This window comes from Sminthopsis crassicaudata, chromosome 1 (genome assembly GCF_048593235.1).
Source record: "Sminthopsis crassicaudata isolate SCR6 chromosome 1, ASM4859323v1, whole genome shotgun sequence".
Taxonomy (NCBI): Eukaryota; Metazoa; Chordata; class Mammalia; order Dasyuromorphia; family Dasyuridae; genus Sminthopsis; species Sminthopsis crassicaudata.
The window spans coordinates 220654210-220675415 of NC_133617.1; the positions used below are offsets into that span (position 1 = coordinate 220654210).

General features: G+C 33.6%; 1 protein-coding gene across 1 annotated transcript in view; it reads left to right on the plus strand.

Moving 5' to 3' along the window:
- Window positions 1-21206, plus strand: part of PIEZO2 (piezo type mechanosensitive ion channel component 2) — a 539935-nt gene that overhangs the window by 218527 nt on the left and 300202 nt on the right. Inside the window, exon 3 of the mRNA XM_074274855.1 lies at window positions 6883-7008. Within this exon, the coding sequence (XP_074130956.1) occupies window positions 6883-7008 (126 nt within the window). The remainder of the gene's footprint in view (window positions 1-6882; window positions 7009-21206) is intronic.

The following is a 21206-nucleotide window of genomic DNA, read 5'->3' on the forward strand; positions in this document are numbered from 1 at the left end:
TGGAGTAATTAATCTATACTGAAATCTCTGCATAAGAACCTACACCCCTTAGTTGGTCACAGGTGATTGGAGGATTAACTCCTTTTTGACTATTTTGATGTGCTTGTATCCTACAGAGCTCACTATATTCAGAAAGTCACAACAAGTTTTGTCCAGGTTTTAAGCATACCCTTGCTATAGATTTCCAGTCACTAGGGGTCAAGACTTCATAAACCAAATTCTGTAATAACATCTTAACATAAGCTGATGTAGCCCCATAAAGAGTGCAAGCCTTTTTCAGGTCTTTGAGGATGTCTATATCAAAAGGAGTGTATCTTCTACTCTCTTGACCTGAAGAGTTAAACTATTAAATCACAGAATATATTTGCAGCCTCAGATCACCTATTTCCTTCCCTTCTTCTGTAGCTTTAAGTACTGCCTTTTGCAATCTAGTCATAGGAGGGGATGATTGCTGGAGGGGGGAGGTGCTGGTCATATCACCACCCCTCCCATTACTCCTCCTCCCTCCATCCTGGAAGATAAAGTTTATGGGGGCATATCAATAATCTGCTTCTTAGGTGGGATTGAAGCTTCCTCAAGAGAGCAAGAATCACCATGCCCTTGAAACTCATTTAAGTTCCCATGCCCTCAGGCAAGGTCTTTAGATTGTTCATTGTCTTCCTTTTTTTCCTCACACTTCCTCATCTGGCCATTTCTAAAATTTTCCTTTTTCTACAACTTGCAAGATTGTTTAATACCAATTGAATTATGTTGTATATATAAAATGTATCTGTGGAAATTGAATAAGGACTTCTATCATTGTAGTATTTACAAAGTTGTTGTCCCGCCAGTTTCCAATTATCTACACTTATTTCTTCTTCCTCTAAGAACCAAGGGGACATGCATCTTAATGTACCCAAGAGTCTAGCAATCTGTTCCCAGGTTATAATTAAACCTTGCCCCTCAATTAACTTAAGCATGCTTTCTACAGCACCCCTTTGGGGACTGGGGAGAATCTTTTCCTAACATCTGCCCCATTTCAGCTATAAAAGTTTACAAGTTTAGCCCTTAACAAAGTAAGTTCCCTATTTGTCTATTAAAATACTCACCTAATTTCCTGGACACCAGAGGATTTCTTCAGTGAAAGTAGGGTGCTTGGCCCATACGTTGAACACCAAATGTTGTGACTGCATTAGTACCCTGGATATCTTAGAATCAGCCCGAGTCAGGATAAGCAAAACTCTTTATTCTTGGTCTTCTTGGGTCACCATCAGGGGATTAGATATAGGAATCTACACACCTCCTTTCTCTCTCTCTCCACCACCAAAGAATGATCCTGCTTGTCCTACTCCACACTCTGATCTCTCTTCCCTTTCTTTGTCCACACCCACAGATGGAGCCAGCACAGAGATGAGTAGGGTCATCCTCCAACCATATGTCCAACTGGTAATTAGCATTAAGTGCTAGGTTACTTCAGTTAAGTGTATCTGCTCAGTTCTAGCTCTTTAAACAAAGCTATGTTTTTCATATCTTCCCTGAGACTCACGTCCTATTCAGGATTTACCAACAATTCACTTTTGCCTATTTACCAAACCCAATTACTACCCTTCTCCTTTGCAAATCCCTTTTCATGAAGATTTAAATGCAAGCTTTTAAAAAGTTGTGATCAATCACATTTTATATAGAATCAATAGCCATGAAATAAATCAGGAACTATGAACAAACTTGAATAAATTTGGATAAAATATCCTCCCCTTTTGATAGATAAATAGGGACAAAGAGAAAGTGACACTTCAACATGTTTAAGAACTCTAGATTTCACTCTTGTTCAATCAGTTGTTCCACCTAGTCTTAAAGGACAAAGGCAACAGTGATAACCATAGACCCCAGTTGTACTCAATGACAGGCATACCTAGCCATCTCTCTTTCCTTTTTACCTCTAGTGGTCATCTCCTTTCCTTTGTTCTTGATCAGACTTTAATCATGCTCAGCCTCTCTTCTCCCAAACCATGTATACTCCACATATGGTCTCAATCTAGCCCAGGAGGAAACAACACTTTTGCTATTACTCTTCCAGAAATTAAGTTGGGCATTGGAAACATTTTCTCCTTCTAGAGAAATCATTCTCCTAAAATCTTATTATATATGCCCATTATCTAATTACTTAAGAAGCTTTTTTATATCTCTTTGAATTGAGGCTTAACTTTAAAAGAGATATGCGTAGGCACAATTGGATCTGGTTGGAATACAAGGAAAGCATGTTTGGCAGAATTTTGATGGCATATCTCATGGGGTGAAAGTATTGAAAACACTGATGTAGGGGATATGTCATTTCTCATGAAATGCTTTTCCTGACTCAAATTCATTCCATTGGTTTTAATGAAAGTCTCCTGGGCACAGCAAAAGAACTTATCCTGTAATTAGTTTTAAACAACACCCATCTGTTTATGCTGAGTCTGGGACCATTCCATGAAATGTCACACCAAGGTCACATCAGTAATTTAACCACAAAAAATTCCTCACACATCCAAGTTAATAGATAAGTAATAAAGTCATACTATGATAAGAGACAAAGAACTTAATGTTAAAGAGCTGAACTTGGAGCCAGCCATACTTTTTAACATATATTAGATGTGTTACTTTTAAAAAGTCACTTAAACTCTCAGTATTCTAGGCAATGAAATACAGACACAATGTTAAACTGTATTAGTAGAGGGGATTTCCTCCTCTGACATTTCTTCATGTCAATGAAAGCCTGTTGCTATAATAGTTCCTTAAGCCAGGGATTCTAATGTGGGGAATCTGTGTGTTTGTGTCTATGTGTGTGTATACACACACATGAGTTCATGATGGACTCCATCTGTAATCTAGTAAAGCCCATGAATTTCTCAGGAAAAAAGTTTTTCAATAAGTTGAAATTTTACTTAGAAGTTAGTAAAAATGTTATTTTTCCCCAGCCAAATTCAGTGATCATTTGAATTGTATCAATGAACCTCAGGCTAATATTCCCTGTCTACAAGAACTATTTTGGTGTCTTCCTAAAAAGTGATGATTATCTTCTATTCAAGAAGACTCTAGTGATAAACATAAGCTCTGACAGACCCTGACTAAACTAGCAAAACTCTAAGTAAAGCCTTATAAAGTGAGAGATTGTTTAAGTGCTACATTCAATGTGAGCAGCTACTCTCACATCTTTCAAGAATTAATGTTTCTAAAATAGGAGTTCTTACTTTACCATGTGATGATGATTCTTTCTGATCACAGTAGCTTATGAAGATCACTCTATCAAGGTGTAGAGAAATTGAGATTTCAGGTGCTAAAGGGATATATTGAAATGTATTGCTGCTTAGTTTTTAGAAACTGTCTTCTTTCAAAATTGATAAACTAAAAAAGAACTTTTGTCACTTACTATACCTGCAGATTCAATATGTCTTATAAATATCAAGCCAGATTTTTTTCCCATTTTAGTTTCTCTAATTATAAAAAGCTTAATTGATATATTAATTTTACATCATTTTAAAATAGTTCCCTATTAAAATTGAATCCTTCCTTTAACCAAAAAAAATTAAGAAAAACACTCAATAAATTGACAATAACTTAAAATTTATATGACATTCTTTCCTAGCAATCCCTTGCCATGCTATTTTTTTTTTTTTTATGCTGAGGTAATTGGGGTTAAGTGACTTCCCCAGGCTCACACAGCTCAGATATATTAAGTGTCTGAGACCAAATTTGAACTCAGGTCTTCCTGACTTCAGGGCTGGCTGGTACTCTATTCACTGCACCACCTCGTTGCCCCCTTACACGCTAATTTTAAAAAAGGAAGTATGTTTCAGTATTTGTACTCTAAAATCCTATTTTTTTCAATTAGTAAAAGTTGGTTGGTTTTTAATTAATTTTCCATTTCCATTTTGGCATTTCCCTAAATTGATGAAATTAAAGGTCAGCTCCTTCTTCTCCTCTCAAATGCTAGTATTATTATATTGACATGAATTGGGGCATGCTTGCTCTCAAAATCTTTCTCTTATCTTAATGAATGAATAAAATAAAAAATAAACTCTTATTAAACAATTACTATTGTAGGCTAGCTCCCTGCAGGGCTTCAGGCTCAGCCAGAGTCAGGATAAATCAAAGTTGTTGGTCTTTAGGGAGAGAAGTGAAGGAGGCAGGCAAGCAGAATCCTGGATTCTGGAGTCACCAACTTCTCTCCTCCTCATCCTGCTGCCAAGTGACTCTGGCCTCTTTCTCCACCCTCCAATCCTTGCCTATGATTATCTTAACCCCAAACTTTCTGCAAGCACCAATGGTGAAAAGAGCCATTATCCAAATCTATGCTAATAGAGTCATTATCTCACATGGAATAGGTAATTAGACTTAAGTGCTCAGTTGTCTGATTCAAGCATACCTTTTTGGAGTTTCAGCCCTCTACATACTATGTATCAAGAACTGTAGTAAACACCGAAAATAAAAATGTGAGATAAATTCTGTACTCAAGGAACTTACATTCCAATAAGGGAAAAAATACACACACACACACACACACACACACACACACACACACACACACATATATATCTATATATGGAGTAATGACTAGGCTAAGGTATTTACATTTAGAAAGTTACAGAAAGGGTGATTGGAACCATAGGGAAGTAATTTGATTCTCATAGGTTTGATTATAAGGCTTTACAAGTTGAGGGGATAAAGGAAATTTATGGCATGGGTTAGTATGCTTATTTGTTAAAAATGTAAAACTTGCTTATAGCTGTTTACAAGTAGCAGACTATATGACTAAATATTCTTCATTCTAGAACATACAGGTTTATATCAGTGTTATTTTTCAGCTAATACAATATATCACTTACTTTTGAAAGAGGTCATATTTTAAGAGTATGATTTTTATATAGAAGTGGTCTGTATTGTGACCAAGTAGTTTCCTCATCATCATTGTTATTATTGTTAATCACATCAGAAATTAATATTATTTTATAAACACATTCAAGCTTGGTTTACTCACTGGAGAAATTTGGTTTTACTCATCTATATTGAAAATTTTTCTGAGTGTATAATGCATGTTTTATCCAATATAGTTATAGATTTCAAGTGTTTTAGTCAATTTTGTACTTTAGGAGGCACCTGTACTTTTCTAGGTATGATGACAAAGTCCTCTTGCAAAGCTCTTCTCCAATGCCCCACTATAGTATAGTGACAACAGACTCTTAGACTATGGCAGCAGAGAACAGTATCTTTCAAGCCCTATAAAACTGGAAAGGCTTAAAATAAGGGAATAGTGATAGCTGATATTTGGTATGGTCTAGTAGTCAGTAGAGGAACTTGGTGAGAAAAGCTTGACAATAAGTGATGGATTTATGGTTATAGCAATTCATGGAATCAATTACTGAAATGTAAAAAAAAAAAAAAAAAAAAAAAAAAAAGTGTCTGGACAAAAAGCATTCCTTTCTATGGAACCATAGATCTGAAATAGTCAGAGATGGATTATTCTCAATACAGGACATCCTTATTCCTCAAATCTGACATAAGAAAATGACATTATTTGCTATATAGCCATAACATATACCATTTATATTGTGTATTTTTGCAATACTGGGAGAGCCGTAGGAATACACGGGAGCCACCTGACAGTGGCTGCTGGAGATCCAACCCAGAATAGATCTCCTCTTGTGAGAAGATGATACTAGGAGACTGAGAGGCAATTGCTGTTCTCTGACCTCTTTGACTGAGAATCCATTAAGTTGTCTGATCTCCTTCCTCTTCCCTCTGCCTCCAATTTATCCTATTCTCAGTCTACAATATCTGTGTCAACAAAGGCTGCTCTGCAACTCCTTCAGATGTTATGATCCACAGCTGTGGAGGCTCTTGGAGAATTGACCTGTCCCTTACCAGTGTATTATATGTATATGTTTAATATATACATACACATATATGGATATACAAACACACAAAATCAGAATTTTTGGAACGTATGTAAGTAATTAAAATACATATGTGAGATTCCAAAAATGTTTTGGAACTCCCCATATGACAAAATATCATTAATTTGAAATATAAAAAGAAAAAAAAACAATAAAGTGGGTTTATATTAAGTAAAATTTTCATTAAAGAAAGATAAATTTAGCTGACTTGGAATTAGCAGTTGTTTGAATAACACTCATATCAACTATTAAAAAAAACTGATATTGCTTTAATAATATTTAGTCCTGCTTAGATATTATCATTATATGCAACTGAAAGTAATATATTTTTGAGCTAAGTATTTGAACCCTGATTATAAAAATATAAGTGAAATATAAAATTAGGTCAAAAGTCACATATAATGAATTTTTCCTTGAAATGTTTTCTCCTGAAACTATTTTTGTGGATGTGACAATCAACCAACAAGAATTTATTACAAGTCTACCATATGCCAGACATTGGTTAAAGGGTAAATATAAACATAAATGAGAAAGTATCACTCTGATCAGTTTTGACTAATGTAACTACAGTTATATAAATTTAGAGCTAATAAAAATATAAAACATATTGGAAATTAAGCATAAAATGATCAATTCTTATGACTTGACCTCTTTCTAAATTGTTACAACCATATCTCTTTGTTGATAATTTTTACAAATTTCTTAAGTAAAGCATATAGGCAAATCAGTGTCATTTTTGTGGATCATATTACTAATTTGTCATGTAATCAATTCTCTTACTACATTGATGGGTTTATCATTTCAATTAAGAGAATTCTAATGTGCCTTAAAATTCATAAAGTATTTTCCTCATAGCAATACTATGGAGGTAGATAATGTAACAGAAAAAAGATTCAGATGTAAATATACATACAACCAGCTTTATTGTAATCTAGATATTCTTACGGTTCTCTTGTTTCTTGTTTTCTAGGGCACACAGGACGCTTGTTAAAGTCCCTGTGCTTCACTAGTCTATCATTCCTATTGCTGCATATCATCTTTCATATAACATTAGCTAGCCTGGAGGCTCAACATCGGATTGCACCTAATTATAACTGTGAGTATGGTGGTTGTATTAGTTGCATATATATGGTGCATATGTTGATGTTTTAATGAAAATCTCTATTAGTTTTATTCAAGAATAATTAAGTTGTTCTTTATCCACAAAATGCTAAGTAAATAAACTCTCTTATATTGTACCTTCTTATTCATAAATGATATCAAAAAAACTAAATTGTTTTCAACAAGATCTTATATGCAAAGTAACAAATAAAATTCCTAATACTTAGTGGTTTAATGCCTACTATGTATAAGGCATAGTGTCAGATGCAAAGAAGTGAGGGCATGAAGGTAGTGATGACATGTAGAATGGTTTAGAGCAGAGGCACAAAAGGCAGAGAGGAAAGTTAGAGAGCAGTTACAATGGTCCAAGTTTATTGTTATCAAGATCTGAGCTAGGATTATATTAGCAAATGAGCATATCCAAATTTCACTTTTATTTTAATGAATACAACTAAATAAAACTTAAATGAGACTGGAAGGAAAAACTGAAGTGTCTATATAAAACGGGCTTTTTTGAGTGACACCTTAGAAGGAACTTTGCTGTATTATTAAATATATGAAGATAAAAAACAAAAACTATGAAGCATCAGACATTCTTGGTCTGGCAAATGGCTAGATTTTACTTATCAATACCTTCTAATTATTTGTGAATATGTGAACACATATTCTGAAGCATCCAAAAATTTATTCTTGTTTCATCAAAGTCAAAACTCTAAGGATAAGTAAATCTCTATTATACTGGGGTTACTGGTAATAATGTATAGGTAACAGCTTTTGCTCCAGGTCATATTTTTATCTCCAGTCCAGATTTTATGTTTCCAATTGGCCCATTCTGGCTATAGTCTTTAAATTATTTTTAGTCAAACAATCAACAAGTATTTATTAAATGTGTTCTATGGCTTAGGAACTGTGCTAAGCTCTGGAAGAACAAAGAAATATAAAAAGACAGCCTTTCCTCCTCAAGTAACATATATTCTAATGGGAGAAATAATAGGTAAATAACTATGTACATGCAAGATAAATACAGAATAGAAAAAAAAAGGTAATTTTAAATATGTAAATGGTTAAAGAAAAGAAGTAGGAAACTCTCAAAGAAATCAGATTTTAAGTATTTTGAATGGAAGTTAAGAAGGCAGAATGAGGAAGAAGGGGATTCCTGGTAGGCCAGTGTGGCTGGATTGTAGTGTGTAGAGGGGAATAAAGTATTTAAAGAAGAGGCCAGATTTAGAAGTGAATTAAATTCCAAACAAAGGATGTTATATTTGATCCTGAAATTCATAGAGAATCAATGGAGTTTATTGGGTAATGGGGAAACATACCTGTCCTTTTGGCTTATCACTGGAAGTTGAACAGTGGATGAATTGGAGCAGGATAAAACTTGATGAATAGAGACCACCTAAATACTATTGCAATAGTCCCACCAGTAAGATGGTAAGAGCCAGTATGTATGTAAGGCTCTATGGGACATCTATGTTAATGAAGAGAAGAAAACATATCTAAGACATTCAATGAAAGGAAAAAATGACAAAATTTGACAAAATATTAGATATGAGGGCTTGGTGCAATTGAGAATTCAAGAATTACAACAAGTTGGTGAGCTTGGATGACTTAATGATGGTTGTAGTAATTGTAGTACCATTTTTTTTTTTAATGTAATGTAAAATAAATTTTAAAAAAATTTATAAAAATGTTTTGTTTCATAAAAGAAAAGAATCTGTATCACCACAGCTTACAAACTTAGATTGGCAAACAAAAAATTAAGAGCAAAAGAGAGCAAAGTGCTCCTGGGCTGAGTCACCTGCCCACCTTTTTACAAAGTTTTTTCAGTTTCATAAAATCTTCAGCTTCCCTTCTCTTAAAGTCCCAGAAAATCTAGTTAATTCCCTAGAGTCAAAATTATCTCTGACCTGATGATGGGTTTAGACAAAAGGCTCTTTGAAATGTAAATGTTGCTGAGTAAGTGTTGTAGCTGTTGCTTCTTGGACTAAAGTATAAAAAAAAAAAAAAAAAAAAAAAAAAAAAACCGCCTTTTTCTAAGCATTTCTTATATTCTCACCTTCTTCTCCATGGAAGCAGAGTTGTTTATTCCTGGATCTATTGGTTTTATATTTAAGTTCCCAGGTAATGGTGTCTAACAATCACATGTAAGGTCTTGATTACTTTTGGGGAAACTTTTTTTTTTTTTTTTTTTTTTTTTTTTAATATCTTGAGAGTAATGGAATCAGTTTTACTTTCATTACTTTACAGGTTTTCTGAAGTGAAATCCTCACTTATTTTTCACCATGAAGGAACAAATGTAATGTAGTTCTCTTGGGAAATTTTCAGTGTTTAAAAGAGATAGATGACTTCAGTTTAGTAATGACCTATATAATAGCTTATATTTTGTAGTAATTTATATATTTTGGGGGGGTTAGTAGACTTTTTAAAAATGGAACTGATCATTTAGTCCATTGAAATCATAAATGTGAATATCCAAATTCATAAATTCATTCAGAGAAAGAAAGTGATATGTGAAATAGGTTTGGTTCATTAATGTTAAGAGATTTTTTTTTGGGGGGGGTTTATGTGTAGCATTTAAAACGAATATATATTTGAATCAGGATAAAAGAAAAGGGCAACCAAACTTTGCACACTCATTTGGTCCAACATTGGCATAGACCAGGTTTTCAGCCTACATCATTTGTGTGTGTGTGTGTGTGTGTGTGTGTGTGTGTGTGTGTGTGTGTGTGATTCATGTTATTATAAATCCTTGAAAATTGTGTTAGGGTGGGTAATGGAAATCCTGACTATTGGAATTACAGAGTTGCTGACGGCACCTCACTAATATTGTTTCTTGTGCTTTGGAGTTGAGATTACACTGCTATAGTAAACCCAAACTCAACTCTTTAATCCTCCACGTCCTGAAGGTTAGACGTTTTTTGGCATCTGCAGAAGTAAAGTAGCAAATCTTAAACTGAAAAGCAAAAACTGTCTAGACAGGCAAGGTTGTGCATTTTGAACCTTTTTTGCCCTATCCAAGACATGGCAAATCAAAATGAAATAAACCAGACAGGTCAGGTTTTGCAATCATAGATTTTATTCCAACCTAAGACCACCAAGTTTTAGTTTATATAGGATTTAATTTTGTTTTTTCTAACTGCTACTCTCCCACTTTTAAAACTCATATACCTTTAGCCTCATTATAGAAAAAATTCCCAGTATCCCTCAAGAGTTTCAGATGTGTTTGGGGGACAACAGTAGCATTTAGAAATATTGAGTCATTGAAAGTCCCATCTATCCCTTGAGTCCTGTGAATATTACCTGGCAATAGTAAAATTTAAAAAAAAAAAAATGTAAAACCCACCCCATTTAGCTTTTGACTAGACTTGCTGGTTTGTTAAAGGGATCATTGTGCAGGATTGAAACTTAATACCAGTGGTCCCCCCTACTCCTTTCCACTTTTTTCTTTTTTTCTGAAATGGTGCTCATCTAGGTAAGTGAGGAAATAGATGCAGCAGGGGTGAGCTCTGTAAATTCTCTCCCAACATATGTGGTGCTGCCTACTAAAATATTTGTATTCCATCAAAAATATGCTATTCAGGTCAATGTAACCCAGATTTCAATTATGTCATTATAAATAACATAGAAACAGGCCGTTTGACCCCATGGTAGATATATGGGAAAGGTAGAGAGACTTCAAGGTCCATTAGTTTGTTTGCTCTGCTTCCACTCCATTTATTTGTTCATAGAAATTTTACAATTTGGACTCATAAAAAAAAGAAAAAAGAAAGACCATTTATGTTACCTCACCCCATCTCCTCTAATATAGAATTGATTCTTTCATTAAAATACTCTTTCCCACTGACTAAGAAAAAAATATTTACTATCAGAATTTCTGAGTCAAGTTTAGGGCCAGTGGCATCCCTTCCCCCACCTACCACTACTTCTCCCTCAGGACTAAGCATGGTTCCTGGATCCCATTTTCACTGGGCCATTGCCCCTTACTGCTGTTTCCAGTCTCCCTTTTACTCCAGGAAAGTGCCCAGAGAAACATTTTGGACCACATGATGGCCAAAAACTCTTTCTTCAACTCCTGGTGTTTAATGAGGAACATTAGTGCTAGTCTATGAATCTAGGGCTATGAATCAATACCATTACAGATGATTTGGGTTATATAGTTTCTGTGGCAACTTAGTCTATGACTTCCTATTTTTTAAATTATTGGTCTTAGTAATAACTTTAAAGTTATTTTGATTTATTGGACTATATTCTTCATATCTGAATCAATTTCTCCCAGAATACAGCATTACTCAGAACAAATATTCTCTCTTTTTAAGTTTATGTAGGTAGTTTAGTATTCTCTTCCTGACTATTCCTTATCCACATGAGGTCTATTGGAATAGAGATGCCTTTGGCCAAAAGGTTGCTCATAAGTGGAAGCCATAGCCTCAGATTGTATTTCTACTTTTATGCTCTTCTATGTTATTCTGTTCCCCCAGCTCAGTTATTGATTGAATGACCTTATCCTACTTTGAATCTCTATTTCCTTGTTTGTAAAACAAGAATAATAACATTGGAACTACTTATTTCAGATTTAAGGGTAAGGGTAAAGTGTTTTATAAATGAGAAAATGTTATAATTTCAGGGTTTTTTTTTTTTTAATTCTACAAATATCATAGGAAGTGTGTCATATTAGATTGAGAGTTGACTTTGAAATTAAGAATTATAATACTAATGCTAATAGCAATAATTATAGTATCTAGTATTAAAAGAGATCTTTTAGGTTTGCAAAGCACTTTTATATGCTAGACCTGTGACACATACTGGATCAATATTTTTAAGGCTTCTCTAAGATTATTATTGTGTTGCTCTGCATGGCTAGAGGGAATTTCCTCACTCCTTGTAATAATGAAGTCATGGGTCTAGTTCTTTTTCCTACTCTATTTTTATTATTGGTAAGGAGGGTAAATTAATTTGATTGTCCAGATACATAAGAGAGAGTAAAATTATCAAACAGACAAAAGCTCTATTTCCTGGTGGAGCACCTTATTAAAACATCTACTTGATTTCAAAGTGGAGCATTACCTCTTGTTCCTAAAGAGGTCATTAATAACTACTTTTGCTGGACTTGTAACACACATACACACAAATTGGGTTTCCATTCTGCACAAGGAAGAGTAAATCCTGTTTTTTCACATTTGCTCAGCAAGTAGATGAAAGAGTATCATGTGCACAGCGTTCCTTGAGAGATAATTTTGTTACTTGATTGAAGACCAGAACCTTAAGAGAAAGTAATCTAGTTTTCAGTTTTTAGCAACAACACTATGAAAGAGTATGTCTTGAAGGTGTCAAAAAAAAAAATCATGAAAATGAAAACCACATTTGTTTTTTATTATTGAGTATGGCTGTGAAAAATATTAATAGTTACGATTTTGCAGTCTGTTCTACATTTGTAGTTGTTCAAGGGATTAACAGCTCAGGGATCTGGATCTCTTACTGAAGGCTCTTTCCCCATTTAGAAACCATAATCAGACTTCCTCAAATAATATTTGAAAATGTGCCAAAAAAAATAATGAAAGTTAGATTTAGTGAAATCCACAAAGCTATTCTCCAACTATAAACAGAAAGGATACCCTTTTCTGATTTTATTTTTTACTGGAGGGCTTCTTAAGTCCATTAGTTTGTATCTTCCTACTTAAAAACAAGTAGAAAATTGAAACAATTAGCCATGTGATTTTAAGTCATAATTAATTACAAAAATATCTACTAAACAATATGTAAGATACTTTTCCAGGTACTGTGGACCCTAACAAAAATGAAATAATCCCTATTCCCAAGGAACCTCTAGTTGATTGGGGAATGCAACAGTAAACTGTACATCAATGCAAAAGTAATTCAAACTAATACAAAGTAATTTTAAGAAAATGATAGTGCCATGCTATGGCTGAAGGAATGTTTATCTAATGCTTGTTTTACATTTTTGAATATTTATATACCAACATTAAAAGATCCATCAAAATATCTAAGTGTGTAACAAATAGTACAGCAATTAAGTTTATAAAAATTCATAGTATCTAATAAAGAAATAAATATAAAAGTGATCACAGCAAGAATTTAAACTACCATATTTTTGGATGTGATATGTCTAAGGAAACTAAATAAGGAAAAAAAATTCAATTTAATAGACATGTCCAAAGCAAAATGGATTAAACAAGAGATATACTTATTTTCAAATGCACATAGAAGATTCAGGGGAAACTGTTTTATTCTTTGTCAAAGTGAAATCCTAATAAAAGTTTGGAATATGAGATAATAATTACAACAACTGATATTTGTATAGTGTTTTAAGGTTTTCAAAGGATTTTCCTTATCTCATTTTATCTTCATAATATCCCTGTGATATACATGTGATTATCCCAATTTTACAGAAGAGGGGGCAGCTAGGTGGCGCAGTGGATAGAGCACCAGCCCTGAATTCAGGAGGACCTGAGTTCAAATCTGGTCTCAGACACTTAACACTTCCTAGCTGTGTGACCCTGGGTAAGTCACTTAACCCCAGCCTCAAAAAAAAGAAAAAAGAAATTTTACAGAAGAGGAAACTAAAATAACAAAATGATTGTTGACTTGCCCATATTGGTATCACTGACTTTACCTACTATGCTGTAGCGAGCTGTCGTCTCTAGAAGCTGCCGGATCACTCTCTGGGAAGAGATCTGCTGTGTCTTCTACTCAAATCTCTCCAACAGATTCTTCTTCCTGTAACGAACCGTTGTCTCCAGGCAGTTGCTGTTAACTCTTGTCCAGAGAAGTGACTTCCCTTCCTGCAGAGAGCCCCGTCAAGCCTGATGCAATGCAGAGTCTTCTCCTTGAATCTCCTCCAGCTCTTATCCTTCTCCATGTAGACTCACTTTCCAGGCCCACTGTTGCTTTTTATCCTCCCAGAGAATGGGCGTGGGATAATGCAAGGGCTTCTGGGAAGAACCACTTCAGCCAATGAGCTTGCTCCTTCTATCAAGTCAACCGGAGTTCTCACCTTGTAATTGTCCAGAAAACCTGAATTCTCACCTTGTCACTGTCCAGACAACCTGAGTTCTCACTTAGTAATCCTAACACTATGCCACTTAGATTAAAATGTTATTAAATATCTTAATTAAACAATATATATAAATATAATTAAATATAAGAATATTATTAAATTATTTTTTAAAAGCTAGACATAAATTGTAGGATGAGATGCATGTATAAATAATAAAAATATTTTAAGCAGGGTAAAATAAAGTAGAAGTAAAACCACTAATAGATTATCTGTAAATATTATGAAAACAGATCAGTATACTCAAAGCAGAAACAGATTTCTAGTTCTAAATGCCTATAATCAGGGGAAAAAAAAGTAGAATCTGCATTTGAATAAATGAAAGGAGAAAATTAATATAACAAAGAAAAGTATAAAAGAGGACTCCTTAAGATCAGAACAGGAATTAGTACAAAGGAAAGCAAAAGAACAAGTTAAATAATAAAAAGCCTATTTAAACAGAAATTGTAAATTAAAGGACTAGAAAGATATTACTTCTTCATGATATAATATGATCTCAAATAATTCTTTAGAAATGTAACTGTACCCTAAATTAATGTATAACTTCACTGCAAAACACACAAATAAATAAAAAAATAAAAAATAAAAAGCTCCAATAGTTTATATATATATATATATATGTAATTAAGTTAAAACAATTTAAAGACTAACAAGAAAAATAGGTAAAATATCAAATGGAATTATGAAAAAAAAAGTTACTCAAAGGTAGATTAATCTTGTACCATATTTCAAAATATACTCTAAATAACTGCTACAATATAGAGTAAAAAAAAGGCATTAATAAGTAAGAATAGAAAATCCATAAATATATATGACAATAAAGTTTTATGAAAAGGTTACAACATAATAACTATTTATTATGATTATTTCTGAAAGTTCAGAAAATTGGACAACACTGTGACCTCAAAATGGAGTATAATAAATTTTAATCTGATAAATTGATCATGAAAAGCAATTTTTACAAAATTATAAGTATAAATGTTATATCTATTTCAGTTGAAGAAAGGAACCAATTTCTATAAATATAGAAGAAATATTAAATTGCTAGAAAAATACATCTGATACAAAATATATAAAGACACTTTTAAGAGAGAATAAATTGCAAATAAATGAAGGATAAAAATAAGATATTTGTAAAGTGGCAACATAGTACCTGACAAATATAACAGGTATTATGAAAATGTTAGTTATTATTTATTACTATTACTGCTATTATAAAATCCTGTGAAATGCTTTTAAACTCTTTAATAATTAGACAAACAACTAATCGGCTGTCTTATACCCAATTAAAATGTCCTAATTCAATGGGAAAATAACTTCATATTTTTGTTTGTTTTTGTAAAGCTCTCTATCAATCCACAATAATTATTATACAACTGACCATAGGCTTTAAATCAGTGGTCTCACTTTCTCAACTATATTGAAAGGATATTATCAAAAGGAAAAGGTATTATCTGCACAAATATATGCTAATTCATTTGTAATGGTAAAAAACTCAAATTGTTTTATCCAATAATTTAAGCGTGCCTTAAAGTAATTATGCATGTAATTGACATAAAACATTGCAATATGATTAAGGTGACAAATTAAGGAACATGAAGAACAAAAAATTTTTTAAAATAAAGAGGGAAGAGTTTAAAAGAGATACCAATGAATATGATAATAAATGAATATTTATAAGATTATAAATTCAGGGACATAGAACAATGGAAGAGACACAAAATAAGTTGTTATCATTGGCTAAAATGTATAGTCTTTTCCTTTTAAAAATTATAAATAGTTTTGAAGATATGCTTTATTGGGCATTTTGTTTTTGTTTATATTTTTTTGCTATCATTAATTGTACTATATTTGATGTACCCAATACACATATATGTTAGGATTCTTACAGATGTTATTGGCCAGAACTTGAGACAAGGTAATGTATTTGGTTCACACCTTTAAAGGAGTTCAAACCTTTAAAGGAGTTTATACCTTTAAAGGAGTTTGCTCATTGGTCCACACATGAGATTCACACCTTTAAGAGAGCATACTTTTAAGGAGCTCCCACAAGCCCAGGGAGTACCCACAAGCCCATTTTCTGGGAGGATATAAGGAGCCAGGATTCAGTGGGGAAGGTCAGAATCTGGATTGAGTCAATTAGGGGACTTCCCAGGAGAATTTCAGGGGACTTCGGAGGAGAGGACTTTGGGAGATTCAGGACCAAAGAGGACTTTGGGAGATTCAGAATTGTAAAGGGCTAGAACTGAGCAATGCACTTGGATAATGAAGCATGTGAGACTAATTGCCGATTGGACAGTTCCCTATTAACTTGTTTGAAGCTCGACCCTCCCCAGCTGTTCTGTGCTGACTTGATTGGTGGGATAAAGAGGGGGAAGTGACTTGTGTGGGAAGAGTAGGAGGAGGAGGAGAAGGAAAAAGGGTCATGGAAAACTCACGCTCTCTCACACTCGTGACCTGGCGTTGGAAGGTGACGGTAAAAGTCAAGAATAAAGACGTTTAGTGATCCTGACTCCAGCTGATTTCTGGGAAGATAGAGTTCCAGCACAGAACTAGGATTGACTTCTAGGAGATTCACAAGGCAGAAACCCACAATCCCATATTCTTGGAAGTAGGGTCTGATTCATTCCCATGTCTACCTTCGTGCTGGCTGGAGACATTCTGATAAGAGCTCACTGGGTAACCAAGGAGAGAGATAGGCCTCTAAGAAAGCTAGCTGAGCCCCAAGTAAAGGAGACAAGACTTGAAGGAGACAATAAAGGATCTGGATTTCAACTCCTAGCTAAATTTGGAATTATTGAACTGAACTGAAACTAAGGCTGCCTCCAGAAGCTCCCCAAGAATCCTGCTCCCAGAGAACAATTACAACTTAGAGAAACAGAACATCACACATGTATGTCTATCTAAAGGCATTATCTATCTACATATATATGTAAATGAATTTTAAAGAGCATTAGGCTAAGAATCAAAAGATCAGTATTATTATTCTGTGCTATGTATTGGCTGTATGAATTGAGTAAGTGACAAGTTTTGTGAGCCTCAGCTTTTTAATCTTTAAAATTGTAATATTAACTATTTTGCCTCTTTTACAGAATTGTGAAGATGAAACAAGATTGTATTTATATATTTTAACAATAAAGTTCTATAACCATGTAAAACATCAATTAATTTTTTTAGTGGAATCATAGAAAGATATTTGTATTTTTATTATGGAGTCCATTAATACTTCAACAGTATTCATTGATTAAATTAGCCAACTATCCAACAAAGAGAAGGAGCCACAAAATAGTACATTTCTATTACAAGAAAAAAGGAAATCATGTTAAGATGGCATTACTAAGGATAGGTTATATCACAAAAGGACCAGCATTAGAACACTGGACACTTAGAAGTGAAGATATTGGTTAGTAAGATATTTACTTGAATATTTCCCATTCTTCCTTGTTGATGGCTTTGGGCTCATATCTGGGAGGAGAAATGATAGGTAAGGATAAAAAAAGGCTGAAGAAAATGTAGGTAATAGAAATTAAAACCTTCAAAGAAAGAATCATTGAGCCATTCCTTTTTGCTTTCCCTCATTCAAACACTGAATGTAAAATATATAGGAGTACAGGAAGCTTAATGCTTTTGGATCAATTTTATTTGCTTAAATACCATTTTCTATAACCTCAGTTTCATGATGCAGCAATTCTCATGTAAATTATTTACAATAAAAGCCTTGAGACCAGACCATGTGGGATGGAAGTAAACTCCCATCTAGAAATTATGGATGTCTTTCCTAACAAGAAATAGAATAAAGCTTTGTTTGTGTGTTCTCAACTCCATAGAATAATGGAAGTAAGACTCATTTGTGGTTAGATTTGATTATGGCATTTTTGAAAATATTAATTGTATAGTTTTGATTATGTAGTTTCACATAAAATAGGAGTATTTTTCAAGATCATAGTTAATAGAAGTTTCATTTATGTTTGCCTATGAACAAAAATTAAGCATGTTTTCAATTTCAGTTAAGAAGGACTTTTATTTGATATTGTTTAATCATTAAAAAGATCTTTTTATGTCAGAAAATTTATGACTAAGTAACTAAAATTCTAGTTAAGCCTATGTTATAAACATTTTTTTAAATTTCCTGCTTATTTTCTCAAGAAGGAAATTTCAAAAAAGATGAATGTACACGAAATTAGGATATTGGAACAATTGTATATATTTTTTAGAACCCATAGAGAAAAAAAAATATCAATTTCAGTTTTAAAGGTGTTATTTAACTTCAACTTTTAGGAAAAGAAATATTTTATCTGATCTTGTATTACATCCCTAATGTTTGTAATTTTGAATATGCTATTTTTTGTAAAAGTTTTACGTTTGAAAAAGAAACTGTGGTTATTTTATTATTAGTTGTTTTTTAATCATGTCCAATTCTTCATGATCCCATTTGGTGTTTTCTTAGCAAAGATACTGATATGGTTTACCATTTATTTCTCTACTTCATTTTACAGATGAAGAACTGAGGTAACCAGGGTTAAGTAACTTCCCTAGAGCCGCATGGCTGGTAAATATCTAGCCCATAAGTCTAAGCTAGTAAGATGAGTTTTCCTGATTCCAGGCCCAGCACTTTTTCCACTGTTTCCACTCAGGTTTTAAGTGAAAGTGCCTTTGATAAAGAGCACAAGCTTATATAATTAAGTGGCTGCTATTTAACAGATACTCTGAATTGAAGGTAATTGGATTTTAAGTCTGAAACCCAATGTTCTGTTCTAAAATACATAGAAATAAGTAGAAGGATATTGTTATAGAATTATGAAATAGAGCTAAAATTAAAAGAGACAGCAAATGTCATGAGCTCCTGGGAAATTCATTGATTTGACTAATGTCATAGAATTAAAAACCATAAAAGACTAGATTTGAATACAAGTCCTACAACCCTGGAAACAAAGCAATTTCTGTGGTGCCATTCAGTTAAAATAGCTTTTTTCTCGTTAAAGTTATGCATTAGATAAAGTTATCTATTATTCATTTTCTTATCCTTCAATATGGAGAGAATCATGGTTAGTTTGGGGATTTTAATGGGCTATAAACTCAATCTGAGTCACTTTTCTTATTTTGTAGCCAAGAAAAATAATTAATGCATTAGGAGAAACTTAGCTTACAAGAATGTGGAAATGATACTTCCTCTCTACTCTGTCTACATCAAATCATATTCTGGGTATTATGTTTTATTCTAGTTGCCACAATGTTATAGTAAGGGCATTGGTAAGCTCAACAGCAGCAAGAGGAAAACCTGTATGGTGAAGAAACTTGTGTCCATGCCATGGGAGGATCATGAAAGCAGTAGAGATAGTTAAGTAGAGAAGAGAAGACTCTAGATGGAGCATAATTGACATATGCAAATATTTGAAGGGTCACCATAAGAAAAGGGATAAGACATACTCTCTTTTGGCCTTACTTTTTTTTTTTTTTAGGCAATTGAGGCTAAGTGACTTGTCCACTGTCACACAGTGACACTGTCACACAGCTAGGAAGTGTTAAGTGTCTGAGGCCAGCTTTGAACTAAGGTCCTTCTGAATTCAGGGACAGTACTCTATCCACTATATTATCTAGCTGTTCCTAGAACTGGATATTACTGAGCTGTCTCTTCTAACTCTGAAATTTTGTCTTTCTCTAAGGCAGTGGTCCTCAAACTTTTAAAATAGGGGGCCAGTTCACTGTCCCTCAGACTGTTGGAGGGCCGGACTATAGTAAAAACAAAAACTATGAACCTCAGCCCAGTGCAGGAAGTGTGCGTTGCTAACGCGAGTTTAGGTCGAATGTCACTTCCAGTATGATTTTGCCATAACCCGGCAGGCCGCATAAACATCCTCAACAGGCTGCATCTGACTCGTGGGCCATAGTTTGAGTACCCCTGCTCTAAGGTGTATGTTGAGGAATCGGTGATATCATTAATGTGTCTACTCTTTCAACCTGCATCTAACCAATCCTCTATAATTCTTATTTATGTACCTTCATAAATTAGCTGGTGGCTTTACTAATAGGTTTTTACTATTTCACTCAAATCAGCACAACACTCTGGTACCTGTTATCCTCAGCTTCCCTATACAACTAATTGCCCTCGTTCTATCATTCATGTTCTTAATATCAGGAATTTTATGTCACAGCACACAAATTATCTTTGGTCCTATGTCTCAGTTTATAGCTGCCATGAATTTCTTACTAAATGAAAGTAATAAAATAGTTTTGCAATACAAAGAGTAATGAATTATATTTAAAGGCTTCATATCTATCATAGGTTCAGTCTTGCTTGAAATATCCCATTACCTCAGTTATCAAAAGAAGCAACTTAAAGCCCACACATTAAAGGAGTGCATTCTTAACTTTCCTTAGCTGATCAATTTCCTGATTCAGCCATATAATCAACCTATCTAAATTCTTTGACTTACATTCTAGCCAAAATAGAACAGCAAAATTGCTCCAACTTCATTTCAAAATACTGCTTACCAGCCTTACCCTAAATATGCATGTCTTAACCATGTTTGTTCATTAGTTTGTTTCAAATTCACCCCCGCCTGTATTCTTTTAGATAGAGCTCAGTTTTCCAAATCTTGTTCTAGGCCAGCATCTATATATCAATTATCTAGTTCTAAACTCTTGGAGTCAGAGACAATCTCTAATTTTTTTTAATATTTGAATATCCAAATATCAAGTTCTTTCCCTCAGAAATTACTTTCCCATTTACCCTGTATATATCTTTTTTTTTTTTTAATCTAATATTTTTCAGGTTGTTTCTCAGCGCCATCAGAATGTAATGTAATCCTCCTTTGGAGGGAGGAGCAATATTTCTATCTTTCTTTGCATTCCCATAGCATAGTATTTAAAATGTAGTAAATAGTAAATGCTTGTTGACTGATTGGAACATTAAGCTCTTAATAAATGCTAGTTCATTCATTCATTTATTCTTTACTGATACATACTGGTTTCCTATACAGGTAGCCTATATGGAAGATATTCTATTGTCTTAAACTTTTCTCTCATGAGAACTACTCTTTCTGGAGCTAGAATCAAGCTGCCTTTTCTGAGTGTTTCAAAGCCTCATGGGCCTACTAAAACCAAGGTCCTCCGCTTCTGTG